Here is a 15,430-nt window from a genome sequence, read left to right as displayed (position 1 = left end):
GCTGATCAGATCTCACTGGGACAGAAGAGAATGAACTCCACAAAGTTGTCCTCTGAACCACACACAGACATTACAGCACACACACACACACACACACACACACACACACACACACACACACACACACTGCCAGAAGTGCATGCGCACACATATATACAATGATAATAAATAGAATTTAAATAAAGTCCTCACCTTCTAGCAGAACATTAAAATGAGAATGTGAGTGAGAATGTAAGGGAATCTTAACACAAACATTTAAATGCTTAGAGTAAATGTTGCAATATGCATAAAAAGCTGTAGCTATATATTGTGCTTTTAGACTTTTCATCTTATGCAAGATCTTATATTAAAGGTATTTTGTGAGTATAGGCTGTGATCATGAACAACAATATTAAACTGAAAGAATATTGGCGTTGATGTTTCTCTTTTGGATGGGCTTTAGAATTTCACAGAACCACTATTGGACTTAACCCCCACAGTTCAACCATTGAAGTGTACTTCACTTGATCAGTAAAAGCTAAGCCTGATCATGGTGTGTGCATATGTCTTTGCAAAGGGAGAAGAATCCAGGAAACACAAATGTGTATTGCCAAGTGACACAAACAAGCACTAGACTAATAAGATCTGGGCACTAACTTTCAGGTTCATTTGGTAGAGTTACCTATTTTACTTCTATCCTGTGTGGCTACTTTTGAACATCACATTTATGTCAATAACCCTTTTCTCAGCAAACTTCTTACGAAGGTTCCATAATGGGAATTAAGCCTAACCTGCTTTTGCTGCTGCACACAATTGCTCAACACAGTGCACATTATCGTTCTCTTATTGTGAGAAATTTTCTTCTTGTATATTTAATCTCTTAGGATTTTCTGTGGAATCCAAATGTCTATTTGAAAGAGTAAGTGCTTCAATACGAGGTGCACCATGGGCAGTGACAGCTGTTCCTCTCAAACTCCCTTTAAAGATCCAAATCTGATTCTTACTACTCAACACTTTGTTCCATTCTGCCCACCCCCAACCCCAGCAAGAGAATTCTCTCTGTTGAAAAAAAAAAGTGTTATTTCAGTTAGAATAACTTCCAGAAGAGAAAGCACCAGGGAGTTGGGGTTCATGAAAGCAAGAAAGGAGTCCTGTGGCTTATAACTGGGATAGATCAGGGACAGCTTTGTGGTTACCTTATAAGACAAATTTAAAGCATGTATGATTAACGCCAGAATTATTTCAAACATTTGAGGTCTTTCCTAAGCTATGTTCACAACCAAAGTGCTTGGATGTTTGGGTTAAAATGATTCCTCCTGCATGGCTCCTCACAGTGAAAACCAGTGGATGAACAATTATTTATCTTTTCCCTTAAAAATCCAAGTAATTGAAGTTCAAGTTTCTTTCACTGGGCTGTAATCCTTGGGCAACTGTCCAGAGTCAACACAGAGAGTTACTAAACATAAATTTAAAGAAAGTTAGATTTGGAAGACCCTCAAACCTAACTTCAAATATGGAATGCATGGTCTAATACGTTTGATATACTGTTGTCCTCAGGAGTAAAAAATAAGTGAATTTTGGGGCAAGTTATGCACAAATTAATCATGTAAGTTTAATACTTGAAATGTCAGGGGAGCTTTTCAAAAATTAGAATAAAAAATACTCAAGAAATAACTTCTGGTGGTTGGAGGAGCTCACAAAAATCTCCCTGCCCATTTGGGAGGATTTAAGTAAAGTTTATTACATAGGAGAGACAGAGATTATTTACATGAGGAAAGATTTCGGCAACCCAGTGGAGTGAGGAGCATCAGGTATTTATTTCAAGCTAAAGTCCTCCCAAGAATGTCACAATGTCTGACCTAGAGGGATGGCTCAGTGGCTAAAAGCTGTCTGACCTAGAGGGATGGCTCAGTGGCTAAAAGCATGGGCTGCTCTTCCATCCTACTTAGACCTGACTCCCAAGACCTACATGGTTGCTCCCAACTGTCTGTAACTCCATTCCCACAGGATCTAACACCTATTGTAGACTCAAGGGGTACTAGATACAATGTGTTACACAGATATATATTCAGGCAAAACATTTATATATAGTAACATTTATTGCAATAATATTACTATGTCTGAAAAAGAAATACTTAGGTCATCTTGAGCTACTCCAGTGCCTCCATATTCTGGGAAGGAAATGGGTTTTCCAGCTGTCATGCTTACTGCTTAGATCACTTTAAAGCCCAGTGCAGCAGCTTGTTATTCTTGCATCTGATTATTATTATGTTTTGGAGGTGTAATACCTCCTTTCATTAAAGGGTAGCCTGAATTCTTCCTGACTTCTTTGTCAAAAAAAAAGGGGGGATGGGGGAGGGAATAGCCATAGCTCAGGCAACCTCAATCCCTATTCTGTTCTTTTCCTTCTCCCTCAACTCGTGACATCCACATCTTCCCACAACCCTCGCCATCTGGGGTATTAGTTCGTGTCACTGTAACTTTTGTCAGGAACTTGAAACGATTGTGGCACTCCTACCTATTCTATCATTTGTCTAGACGGCTGCCATGTATGTAAGAAGCAACTCTTTTGCTTTTTAACTGGGAGTTATCTTTGTTGTTGACTATTCATCACACATGTGTTGCATAAGGACATTTTAAACAGATATATTATGTATCTTGAGCATATTTCCCATTCCGTATCCCCCTCCCTTCCAGTTTTTAAGTTTTCATTTCAGTTCTTTTACTCCCCAAACTCCATATTGTTTTCTGCCTTTAGGAAATGCCTCTAAAAATCAGTGTATCAATATTATCTCTCCCAGAAGAATCCTCAGATGATTTATAGTTAGAGTAACTCTTCTCAGCTCTTACCTGGGGACATAGGTAGAGATTTATTTAAAACCTATGATTCTCATAATCTATATAAACTTTATAAACCATTAAAATATGTATACTTAGATTTTAAAAGGTATTTTTGTTTTTATTTTGTGTTTACGAGTATTTTACATGTATGCATGTATGTGTACCATGTGTATACATACAACAGAAGAGGGTATTGTTAGCTGTCACAGGAATGCTGATAACTAAACTAGTTTTTCTGGGAGAGCAGCAAATGCTTTTAAATGCTGAGCCATCTCTAGATCCCAAATACATTTTGAAGTTACATTCCAAAATTTTACTCATTGAGCTTGTTTATTTAGTTTACATTCATCTTATTTACTTGGGAAATGAAATTATCCACATCAAACACATGTGAAAGGCAGAGGACAATTTGGAGGAGTTAGTTCTTTCCTTCCATCTCATATGCTCCTGGCTTCAAACTCAGTTCCTCAGACTCAACAGCAAGTTCTTTACCTGCTGCTTAACCATCCCCTCACCCTCCAATTCTGTATCTTAAATAGGAAAAATATGTTCTGTGTGGAAGGCTGAAGGCTAGACATTCAGTGTCTGACTTCAGCTGCTTCCAGGTCTATAACAAGTTTGAAAGGGAGAGTCTTTCTTTATATTGAAAATTTTCAAACTTGACAGTTTTTAAATTGATTTTTGAATGCTAAGTGCTTACATGCAGCATCAGTATCCGTGGGTATAAGATAATCTAAAGGAAACATAAGAGGCACAAAAGCGGGGGATATAATTCAGTAGTAAAACACTTGCATAACGGTAGCTTTGCTCTGAAAAACTCTGTCTCTATCTCTCTCTGACTCTCTGTCTCTCTCTTACACACACACACACATATATACATCACACATATACACACTTACTGATTTATTGTTAATTGTAATCATTTGTAACTATTAATCATGGATTTATTCCTCTTAGGGCTAGGCATTTTAAATCCTACCAGCAAATGTCACCTTAAATCAAGCAATGTTTCACTGGAACTTTGCAGATCATTTAAACACAGAACAGGACTTTTAGAACCTCAAAGAACCCAGTTCTTATGTGGAAGACACTATTTGCTTTAAGCAAACTCTAACTTGGAATCGGATCCAAAGTGGGCATCCTCACTAAGTTTATTTTCCTTAGCATTTGTAGTGCATTCGGTATGTAAACCTTTACTGTTTTACTTGCATTTGTTGAAATTTAAAAATGTTTTTAAAGCCCAATGAAGAGAGGATGCCAGCTTCTACAGCTACTAACTTTGTTCTGTATCAGAAAACTGTGATTTTAAGTAAAATAGCACCCCCACTCCAGCAAAAGAGCAGGAAGTCTTGGAAAGCTCACAGGACACCATGTTCTGAGGTCAAGACCCCTTTGCTGCCCCCAAGCAAACAATAAATAATAGTGTTCAGACCCAAGTGTGTTTTTTAGATTAGTGGGGACACTGATCTCAAAGATTCCTGAGCTCTTCTTATAACCGAACAACTGAACTTAAAATTAAACTTACTTTTCAAAGCACTCCAAGTTTTCAGACCACTTTATATAACCCTTCTGGATTTGCATCTGAGAAAAAAGTGGTACCATTTCCCCCCCACACACAACAAGCATTAGATGAAGGGATGACTGGGCCCATGCTGCCACCTCGTGGCCATAATCCTGTGATCGATGTGTCCATTCTCTCCTTTTTTCCCCAGGAGTGTGATCAAGTTCATATAGATGATGTTTCCTCAGATGACAATGGTCAGGACTTAAGGTAAGCTATACTTTACAGACTTCCATTTCCTACAGAAATTCAGTCATGGAGTTTTGCACATGTAATTATTTCTTTTATTTCTTTTTAATGTATTTTGGGTGTTGCAGTACCTACAGTTTTGCAACTGATGGCTTCCATGCAGCTGCAAGTAGTGCGAACCTTTGTTTGCCAACAGGTGTGAGAGGGGGAGTGGACTGGATGAGGAAGTTGGCTTTCCGTTACAGAAGAGTAAAGGAATTATATAACACCTACAAGAACAATGTCGGAGGTACGTGCAGCCGATTCCATCCAGTGTCAGCACCTTGGTTCTAGGTAGAATTCAAGCTGTGGTTTCATAATGGAGATTGGCCTACTGGAAAACAAATCAGCTAAAGGCTCACACTGGAAAGTACTGAGCGCAAGTTTGTGCTTTCTTTGAATTAGTAGGGAGAAAATGAATGCGTCCCAGTGAAAACACTCAGCATTTCTGTGTAAAATCTTGTGTTCTATAAGATTTCCAGGAGGATATTTATTTTGCTTCATTGCTAGTACTCTGATGTTACTAATGGAAAACAGACAAATGAGGGAGGTGATCAAGAGACCCTTACAAAGCTAAAACCCATGAAATATCTCTTTCTCCTCTCTCTCTCTCTCTCTCTCTCCACACACACACACACACACACACACACACACCAGAATGTATAAACAGTGGTTTGTGCAAGTTCAAAATGTGTTACAGACCTATTTCATCTTTGTAAAATTTACACATCATCTGACAATGTATCTTCCCACACAGTGTAGAGTTGTTATGTTCAATATGGGATTTAAAAGTTCTAATACTCTGCGGGTAGTATCTAAATCACATTCTACTTATCCATATAACTTGAGGTAGTTTTTAAACCTTTAGCCTCAAACCACCATCCTGGCTGTGCTTCTGAATGTGGGAAAATGGATCCTCTTTTATTGTTAGAATCAATTTTATGTCAACAGATTCCCAAGATTGGTTCAAAGGTTGATCATGGACAATTCTTCCCACAGGCTGTTCAATTTTCTTTTGAAAGGAAATGTGTTTGAAAAACAAAAAGTCAAAGTAGTCAGGAGAAAATGATTTTTTAAACACATTCTGTATGTGTGTATGGTCATGTATGCCATAGAATAAAATAATTAAAATTTTCATCCACAGTAAACGCATTGCACCTGTCCAATTTCAGCTTGAGAATGGAGTCTGTGTGTTTGTTTTCCAGTATTTTCTAGCACTGAATCGCATCATATGCTCCGTGAACACCCAGAAAGTGTAAAAAACAAGGTAGAACCACAGACTATATGAACATTTGAACCAACACAAAGTTTGTATAAGGAAGAGTTTTGTTTCCAAATGGATAACTGAACCCTGCAGCAGCTCCTGGTTGCATTACTCTAATGCTTTGTACAAGATAGTCTTGTAAAATAAAATCGATTGTGTAGGTAAAAATCAATTGTAAATAATACATCTAGCTTTTTTTAAAGCAACTGAACACCCCTTTGAGAAGTCTGAAACATTTGTCATCTGTGTGTCTCCACCCCCCCCCCCCATCTTACAGAGTATTGTTAAATTTACTTTAAAAGTTAGAAGACTATGGGGCTGGAGAGATGGCTCAGAGGTTAAGAGCACTGGTTACTCTTCCAAAGGTCCTGAGTTCAATTCCCAGCAACCACATGGTGGCTCACAGCCATCTGTAATCTGGTCTGGTGCCCTCTTCTGGTTTTGAAGCAGACATGTAAGCAGAGCATTGTAAACACAATAAATAAATCTTTAAAAAAAAAGAAAGAAAGAAAGAAAATGTGACATTAAAAAAAAAAAGTTAGAAGACTATTAGTATATACTCTTGTATCTTAGGTACTTAAACCAATGATGTGAGAGTTTATTTTCTGTCACTTACTAGCATCTTTTTACTGAAATGTAGAAAATGAGACTTTATAGAAAGGAAAAGTTTTAATTTTAATGGCTCCTATTGTATGTGGTATGAATTCGCTCCCAATATCTGAAATACAACTTGAGTGAGAAGCCTTCCTATTGAATGAATATTTATGTGATCTCGTTTTATCATGAGTGTACAGCTGCTTTCCTCTTTTTCTGTTTCTTTTTCTTCCTCCCCTTCCTTCCTCTCTTCCTTCCTTTTTTCTTTCTGTCGATGTTGGGGCCTCTTGCATTCTAATCAGGTGATCTGCCACTGGTGAATATCCTAACATCTCTGTAAGCTAAAATTTAACATACCTACTTCTTCCCACTGCTGCTTGTTCTAGGATAGTACACCTTGGGATTTTAAATATTAATTTCTTTTTAAAACACAAAATATCATTAAGTGCTGACAATAGTTTGAAAAGCATTGAAACATTTGCATACAGATGCTGGTAATACTTTTCCAAAGTGGGACTGTAATTATGAAGAGACAATATTTTTTAAATGGCACATTTGTGTTCCTGGACTGGAGGGACCCCACTGCTCCTTCTGAACTGACATATGCCAGCTTCATCAATGAACTGAGGCCTAGAAGTTGCTGGGCCTTCCTGCTATTATGTTAGATTCCAGGCTCTGAAAGAGAAATAAAACTGGGGTCTTCTTTTAATGCGTCATACCTCTGAGTGTCTAGTCAAGTGTCTGACACCAAGTATTGTCTAGTAAGAATTCGTTGAATGAATAGAGAATAATAAGCTCTGAAAGAATGAATCCAAGTTGATGTTTTACCTCTTTATTTATGACACACCTAAAATTAAGATTGTTTATGGTAGAAGAAGAGATGCCAAATTGCATATTCCAGAGACAGTGTTCAACTCCTGACTATACCTTGTGTTTCGGTGTTCTAGGACTCCTTGGTCCAGCCAAGAGGGATGCGTGGCTGCAGTTAAGGGCAGAGATTGAAGGCCTAACAGATTCCTGGCTAACAAATGCACTTAAGTCATTATCAATTATTAGTACTAGGTAAGTGGAATTATGGCCCCTCTACTTCAATTATATGGAGGACTAGGGTCCAATAGCTCAGCAAAGAAAACATGCTCCAATTCCTAACAATTCACCACATCCAGTGATTTTTCAGTGTGTGTGTGTGTGTGTGTGTGTGCGCGCGCGCAGGAAAGTCATATAACTTGTCATGAGAAGGAATCAGGGCTGTGTTAGTGACAAAGTCTGAAGAATGATGACAAAATTAAAGGAGGAATTTTTGTAAACAGACACAATGTTTAGGTGTGTACATCAGGAAATCACAGGGAAGCTCTTGTCAACCTCTAGGCTTTGCAGTGTTTTTATAAGCTTGTTAAGATGGGTAACAAAATTACAAAGATTTCAAGTTTGTCAACTTTGTACTGTTATTAATAATTCAAAAGTGTAAATTTTTGAAGCAATGGCTGATGGGTGAGATTAATGTTTGTTCTTTCTTATTCCATAGTTTTATTTCTGATATAGATGAACCAATAAATATACAGTTAACCAACCTGTGGGTACCAGCCATTAAACAGAGATGCTATCCAGATAGATATCAGATACATAAAAAGTTTGCCTGAGTGAAAGAAGAGCCAACTATTTATGATATGAAAGTAAATTCATGTGCCAAAGTGAAATGTGGTTCCTTCCTGGTGGCAAGATCAGAAACGTCACCAACAACAGAAAGTCCTTGTGGTGGGGGCTTGCACTTGGTTTCCTGTGTTGATTTGGGCATTCTGTTCAGTTTGTGGTGTCATGTTCTAATGGAAATTCTGACAGACATGAAATCTCCAAGGTCCAGTAGTGCCTGGAATTTGGTCTATAGAACCTGCACAAAAGAGAAAGCTGCCAAGAATTTAGCCTGAAGAGTCAAGTGTAGAACTGAATTGTCCGTTGAAAAACAGTTTGAAATGTTGGACCCAAAATGAGTTACATTTTTAGTCTGTATCTAGAAAGGTGAGGATCAGGGTAAATGTGTAAAAAACTCAAGAGGGGCATTTAATTCTGCATGCAAGAATTGTCTGACAGATACAGCTGCTTGAGCATGAAACTTCCAGCATCATGATGTCTGTAACTGTGACACATCAACCAGAGGTCAGGGACTCTAGGACACGAAAACTTTGAAATTGTGTACAGTAATGGCCATTTCTCCAAGAATTAAACCAACAGTTCATTTATATGGCTTTTATAAATGAACTTAAAGCTACCTCAAAATGAATAAATAAATAGAAAAGAAAGGCCTAAGAAAAACCAACAACCAGTGTCTAGGTAGCTATAATGAAGCTTGCTTTGTTGTCCATATATTTTAGCATTAATTCATATTTGAAATATAAACAAAACCCAAAAATGTAGGGAAAAATTATTTGATGAATTATGTGTCAGTGTCTGTTGGCTGATAACACTGGTGGTTAAGTCCTGAAAGAGGAGATTTCTTAACAGAATTTAGAAAGAGCAGTGGCAATTTTCAATCTTGCTGGTAGACGTTATTTACTATTAGAAAGCAAATCCATACATTTCATCCCTGATAGGAGTAACTGTGTAAATGTCTTGGTAACGACAACGCAGCTGATCCCTGCTCTGGCAAAGGTCCTGCTCTACAGCCTAGGAGGTGCTTTTCCCATTGAGAACATTTACAGTGCAACTAAAATAGGTAAGGAAACTATCTGAAATTCTGTATGAAATGAAGTCACATCTATGTTTGGGGTTTTTCACTGATGTAGTTATATTTCTGCATGATTCTTTTTTAGTCAATTTTTCATTAACACATCCAGAAAATTTGGGAATGCTTCACATAACAAAATCGCACATAATTCATGATACATGTGTATATTTTATGAGAACTCTTAGCTAGTAAAATGCTGAACTTAGTGTTTAGGCAACCTTAACTCATTCTGCCCATTTTACACAGGATTCTAGAATATATTGTGTTAGTAATACATTCTACAGCCATAGTACTTAATTGTTCAATTAATATGAAACGGAATTACATCTTTGCTTTTTCAAAAATACTGGTCTAAGGTTAAAAATAAAAATACTATTTTGGCATCATTGGAAAGTCTCAGATTAATTACACCATAAATCAAAAGAAAAGCCAGAAACAAGTGAAAATTAAGCAGAATATGTAATTTTAGTATTCATTACACGAGTGTCTAGGATATACATCTCTCCCTGATACACAAATAGCTACAGCCTGCTTCCTGGGTAAAATACATCTATGGAGTCATCTTCGTCTTCAGATATGCTTTGCAGAATCTTACTTCCAATTGTCATTCATAAACAAAACTTCATCAAGTTCTGCCATCTTGAAAGAGTTAAAGGAACAGAATATGTATCCCACTGCCTGTGGAAGAAACCCCTGAGAGAATGGATACTTGATGCCACATGCCCCAGAGGGAACACAATTATCTGTGGACACTTTGACAAGCTAAAAATCCTAAAAACTTCCACCAACAAAGCTAGCCCTAGTTCTCATGAAGGTTGCAGCCACTTGGGGAAAACTTTCTGAAAGTATATGTCACATTGTCATGCACATTACAATCGCACACTGTGTCTATGAAGACACATACACTAAACTCGTAGGCTTGACAGATCGAGTGTGATTTTTCTTTTTGACAACACAAATGGTTTTGAATCCAAATAAACATTTCTTTTACTTAAAGGTTGATATTCTTCCCATTGACCAAACATGTTCCTTAAATTTAAGGCAAGAGTGATTATTATTTTCCCTTGTCAGTAGTAATTTTTGTTTTAGCGTTCTGAGCTAGAGATTAAGAAAGAAAAATGTCAAAAGTAGTGATGGCTGCGTGAACATTCTTGGAATGGAATTCAGGAAAAGATGCCAATGTTACAGAGATAATGCATGAGCAAGATGTCCACAGGGATACCTCAGCAAGTCTGACTGCTGTAGCCAGTCAGACAGCACGTGTGATATAATTAATCTGACTGTATGTCCTTTCACAGACTTTTTTAAAGGAGTCATTTATCAAGGCAAATCTGTTAGTATTTCCTCAGAGATGAGACTTCAGTGTTCCCCAACTGGCTTGCCTATCCAAAAGATAAATGAGATAACATTCGTTTTTAGACTCAAACAAATGCTATAGAAATTTCTATTTGCCTATAAAGGTTGTTTCACTACTCTTTTCAGTGGAGTTAGAAATACATTAACATTTTATCAGGGTCAAATTCCCAAGCCTACAGTCTTTCTTAGAATATCAAAAACATTTGTTTAATAATCTGTCCTAAATTAACAGCAAGCTCAATCAAATGTGCAGGTTGATTGGCAAAAGCAGAGGTCATAAGGTCCACTCCAATGCTATTCAAGAGACATTAATCTAACACTTTGTGAATCTCTGGGTTAATGATTACCATGGCTGGAGGAATAAGCAATGCATTGTTTTTCAGGCAAGGAAAGCTGTTTTGAGCGTATAGTGTCCAGATTTGGCACTAACATAACTTATGTTGTGATTGGAGATGGCCGAGATGAGGAGCATGCCGCTAAGCAGGTAATTTCGCTCTGAACTTTATCTCATTTATCTTCCAGGAAAAGAAAGTTGCTTTGAACGAATAATGCAAAGGTTTGGCAGAAAAGTAGTATATGTTGTAATTGGGGATGGTGTAGAAGAAGAGCAGGCAGCGAAAAAGGTAACCTGTCTCAAACAATGTTGGTGTGATACTTCTAGTGCAAGCCTTTTTGTTTGCATTCCTGTAGTTTGGCCCAATGGCAGCTTGACAAGTGATTGACGTTCATAGATGCAAATCAGTAAGAGCATGAGAGAGTTGATGTTGACCTGTAAATAAACCATTTGGAGTCTAGCATTTTACACCTGGATTTTGATAGGAAATACAGACTAATTTATTGATACTTAGTCAAATGTATGTAAATATATAAATATATTCATACATTTAGAACATATATTTAACACACACACAGTGCACACAGAGATAGTTTGAAAAAAAAACTCACAAAATTTACTACATGAAGAAATTTAACAAGATCATAGTACAGTCAGTGAGGGTGGCCCATGACTCTCAAATGTCACATGTTCTCTGTGAGTGCTTGGAGACAGATGGGTTCCTTGATAATAAATGCTGATGACAGACTTGATAGCTGAGGGAGATAGAACTTGTACAAGGCCTTAAACAGCGTGGTTGGAATGGGTGTATTGTTCATACTTTTTGTGCCAACTTGTCTTAGAGTCGTACTGGCAATGTTCTCCCATCGAGAAGTTTCTTACACGTTTCAGTGAGTCACTTTTATTTTAGGGCCAAGTAGCTGGATTTCAGCATCTACAGGTCCCATAGGCCCTACTGACTTAAATATGTTTTTATTGGATACATGTTTCTGATAAGGAACCAGGGTAGTTGTAATCACTAAATGGTTGGTTCAGCATTAGAAGAGGAATGATACGAGGTTTGTTCTCCACACCAAACAACACAAACCTGTGCCCTCTACTTACTTTGCTGAAGGGCCTCAAAATCAAAGAAACTAGAAATGACTTTTTAGCTTAGAAAGAGAACGTTATGCTTCTTATCTATGGGCAGTCTAAATCACATTCTAATAAAGCCTCCACTAAACATATATATCACAGTGTAGACCCAATTTCTGTTTTCTATAGAATAATCAGAATAAAAGGTTTCATAGGAGAGTTTATGAACATAACAGGAAGATAAATGATTAATGCATCCAGTCAACTCAAACCCAGCAAACTGAAGAAAGGGAAAGAGTTCTATTTCAGAAGGTTTTCAGGCATCATCAGCACCTGTCCCCTAGATTCCTTGTGCTTTCCCATTCTGTTGCAAGAGCTAGTGACATGGAACTCCCTGAGTGTTAATTGGCTGTGGCTGTGACCCAAGACAGCTCACTGGTCCCAAGGACATTGTGTATAAGGTCAGCCTTGCAGCCTCAGACAACCTTACCTCCCCGTTGCCTGCTGTTTGAGGTGTTTAAGTCGTACACAATTGCCATCTTTTTGGGAGTTTATGGATGTCTATTTGATGGGAGTTTATGGATGTCTATTTGATGGAAGTTTATGTTTTTGACTTTTCATGTTGGCACCATAACCACACATAGCAAACAATAGACCTTTAGGCAAACACAAGTGTGTCTTTAGCCTATGGGAAATTTACTTATCTCTGGGTCAGAACTAATAAAGCTCACATTTCCAAGCCAATAGCAATGTGTGCCTTTCAGCATTAAGATTTATCAAGTCCATGGTAGATTATGGACTTGGGAATTGTAGATTATGGAGCTTTGCAGCTGCAGAGGCAAATAGCTTGACTCCAAATGGATCAAAACTTTGGATAGAATGCTATTTTCAAATGGTTATTTAAGTAGGTAGTTTGGGTGATGGGTGAAAGCTGTGATTCTATTTGGAAACACAGGTGGCTGGTTTCTCTGGTACCCAGAATGCATGCTTTTCTTTGAACGTAGAAGTAATCGCATGAGCAAACATACTGAGTGCTGTTTTATAATTACAAATAGATCTGAGCTGAAGTAAAAAGTGTTACACTTCTCAAAATTCTTTGCTCTAATTGAACTAAAACATATGTTTGTGAAATTTAAGGGGAAAAAATGTCAAATGTTAACAATAAGAATGATCATTGCCCTCTCCTCTATACAACATGAGTTGTAAATTTTAAGTTTTCTAGAAGCCACGATCAAAAGAAAAAAGAAACAAGTAGAGTCAGTTTTAATAATGTCTATTAATTAGCCTAAACTATCGAAAATATTATATTTCAACACCTAGTCTATATAAGAATTATTGACATGATATCTATATTCCTGTGTTGGCCTTAGTCTGCTTTTGGAATTCAGAATGTATTTTAAATTGGACTAAACATATTTCAAATACTCATAAACTTGTATGGTCGATGGCTACCATACTGTGCAGCAAAAATTATGTAAAAAAATAGTGATTATAATAAAGCCTCATGTTAAAGACATTTTTCAATATATGTATATGTGTATATATTTCCAGTGAATATAAGACTACATTCCATTCACATATGTCCTAGAAGATGTTTTAAGTTCAAGCTAACAAATAATGCTATGATTTTGTGATTTATTATGCTACATTTTTCATTATTATTATTATTATTATTATTATTATTATTATTATTATTTTCAATGATCTGTCTCCTGTGTAAACTCTGAATGCCACATCTATAGTGCATACTAGTACATCCCTAGACAGCCATAAACCAGTATACGATCTAAGCGTTCTCTATTCACACAGGGATGGTATGTCCTCATTAAAACTATGTTTAAGTCCTCTACCTCTCAATCTTGTACTAGTGAAATAAACCAAGCCATGTACTGGCTTAAGTTATTAGTTATCCTAAGCAAGTATTATTGAATATTATCAATTATAATATTTATTTAATCCCACCCCAAATTGTTTGTTGCATAGGTGGGAAATCACTCATTTTTCCTCTCAAATTGTCAAAGGCCTATGAGCTTAAGAAGATCATAGTCTAATTTTATCTTATTTTTAACCAAGAAATCAACTTTTAAAAGTGGTATGTTGATAGTTTTGTCCCTCATCCATGCAGTATTTCTATGCTATCTTGCATTCTCCAGTGTTGACCTTGGTAATGCTAATTTACAGAATATAGATTAAACCATGCAGGAAACTTAGTATTGGCTGTTACATGTTAAAGTCCAGTTCAGATCTATTTCTCAGTTCCTTAGAAAATTCTATATTGGTGTTAGCAGACCTCTACCTGTGGCTACCCCTCTATTAAACTCTCTCTGTTGAATTTGGATGAAACCACATCCTGGTGTGTGCTGCTTTCTCCATGGGATGATGGTTTATGATCTGTCTCCATTCTTCATTTCTGCCTCTCCCTCTCCTCTCTCCTTGTCTTTGACTACACAGCACAACATGCCCTTTTGGAGGATATCAAGCCACTCGGACCTCTTGGCTCTACATCAAGCACTGGAATTAGAGTATTTGTAACTGTATTCTCTAGCTGGGGATCCATTTTATATATATATATATATATTTCAAGTACACTGAATTTTTATGTGTGATCCAGTGCCGCTGGCTTCTTCTACACATATAAATGGTCTTAAAGGATGAAATCAAACTTGGAATGAAAACTCCAGAGTGAAGAATTCAGGTTGCTGAATGGAATTAAACTTTAGTGCTACAGCAAGGAAACGCTATGGTCTTATTATCTTTACAATACTTTCATGGTTTAAAAAAATAATCTGTGGAGGTTGCTGACACACACCAAATGAGTCCTAACTGGAATTAACAGCTTTAGTAAAGAACTTGAACCCTCCCGAACCACAGCACCTATTCTGCCTCTGACAAGGTGATCGAAAACATTCCTCAAAATGGGAGCTCTTCTCAACCCTGAGGTTTGAATCTGACTTTTAGCCTACCTAGCCCAGAAAATCTGAATCTCAATGCACTCAGACTGTATAACAACAGTCCTATCTAGACCTGTAATTTGTGTAAATTATTGATGGAAATAATTTACTGTGACTTTATTAGCAGCTGAATCTGAAAGTGGATGCAATTTTTCTTTTATTTGTTGGGGCGGGAAGAGGGCTGGGGAAATGGGAATATAATATTGTCTCTTTTTTTTAAGTTTGGCAGAGAGAATGTTCATACTGATGTGTTGTGCCTTAAAGACAAGACAGCATTTGTGAGTTACAGTGTAACTTTGGTTAAAGTCTCTGTAGATAATGAAAGACAAAAGCAAACAAACAAAAAAAACAAAACAAAAAAACAAAACATATAAACAAATAAAAAAAAACATTGTAGTAATTCTTCACATGACCAAATTTAAAATTTAAGCTATCAGTTTAACACTGAAACCTCAAAAAACTATAGATTTTTTGGCATGAGAAACCAACAACTATAATACAACAATGGGTTCTGAATGATCCCAGT

The 15,430-nt window shown here is 36.9% G+C and overlaps 1 protein-coding gene across 7 annotated transcripts in view; it reads left to right on the top strand.

Moving 5' to 3' along the window:
- The window catches only part of Eya4 (EYA transcriptional coactivator and phosphatase 4), a 207,497-nt gene extending 192,679 nt beyond the window's left edge, over positions 1-14,818 (top strand). For 4 of the 7 annotated variants that reach the window (XM_051175388.1, XM_051175385.1, XM_051175391.1 and 1 more), the window contains 6 exons: positions 4,533-4,591; positions 4,699-4,859; positions 7,415-7,529; positions 9,056-9,177; positions 11,068-11,168; positions 14,405-14,818. In XM_051175388.1, the coding sequence (XP_051031345.1) occupies positions 4,533-4,591; positions 4,699-4,859; positions 7,415-7,529; positions 9,056-9,177; positions 11,068-11,168; positions 14,405-14,485 (639 nt within the window). In that variant the 3' untranslated portion in view covers positions 14,486-14,818. Of the gene's footprint in view, positions 1-4,532; positions 4,592-4,698; positions 4,860-7,414; positions 7,530-9,055; positions 9,178-10,928; positions 11,030-11,067; positions 11,169-14,404 lie in introns of all 7 variants that reach the window. The other 3 variants (XM_051175386.1, XM_051175387.1, XM_051175390.1) reach the window with 1 other exon arrangement.
- The last annotated feature ends 612 nt before the right edge of the window (positions 14,819-15,430 follow it).

This window comes from Phodopus roborovskii, unplaced genomic scaffold (genome assembly GCF_943737965.1).
Source record: "Phodopus roborovskii unplaced genomic scaffold, PHOROB, whole genome shotgun sequence".
NCBI classification, from domain to species: domain Eukaryota; kingdom Metazoa; phylum Chordata; class Mammalia; order Rodentia; family Cricetidae; genus Phodopus; species Phodopus roborovskii.
This window is presented reverse-complemented; position numbering and strand designations above follow the sequence as displayed.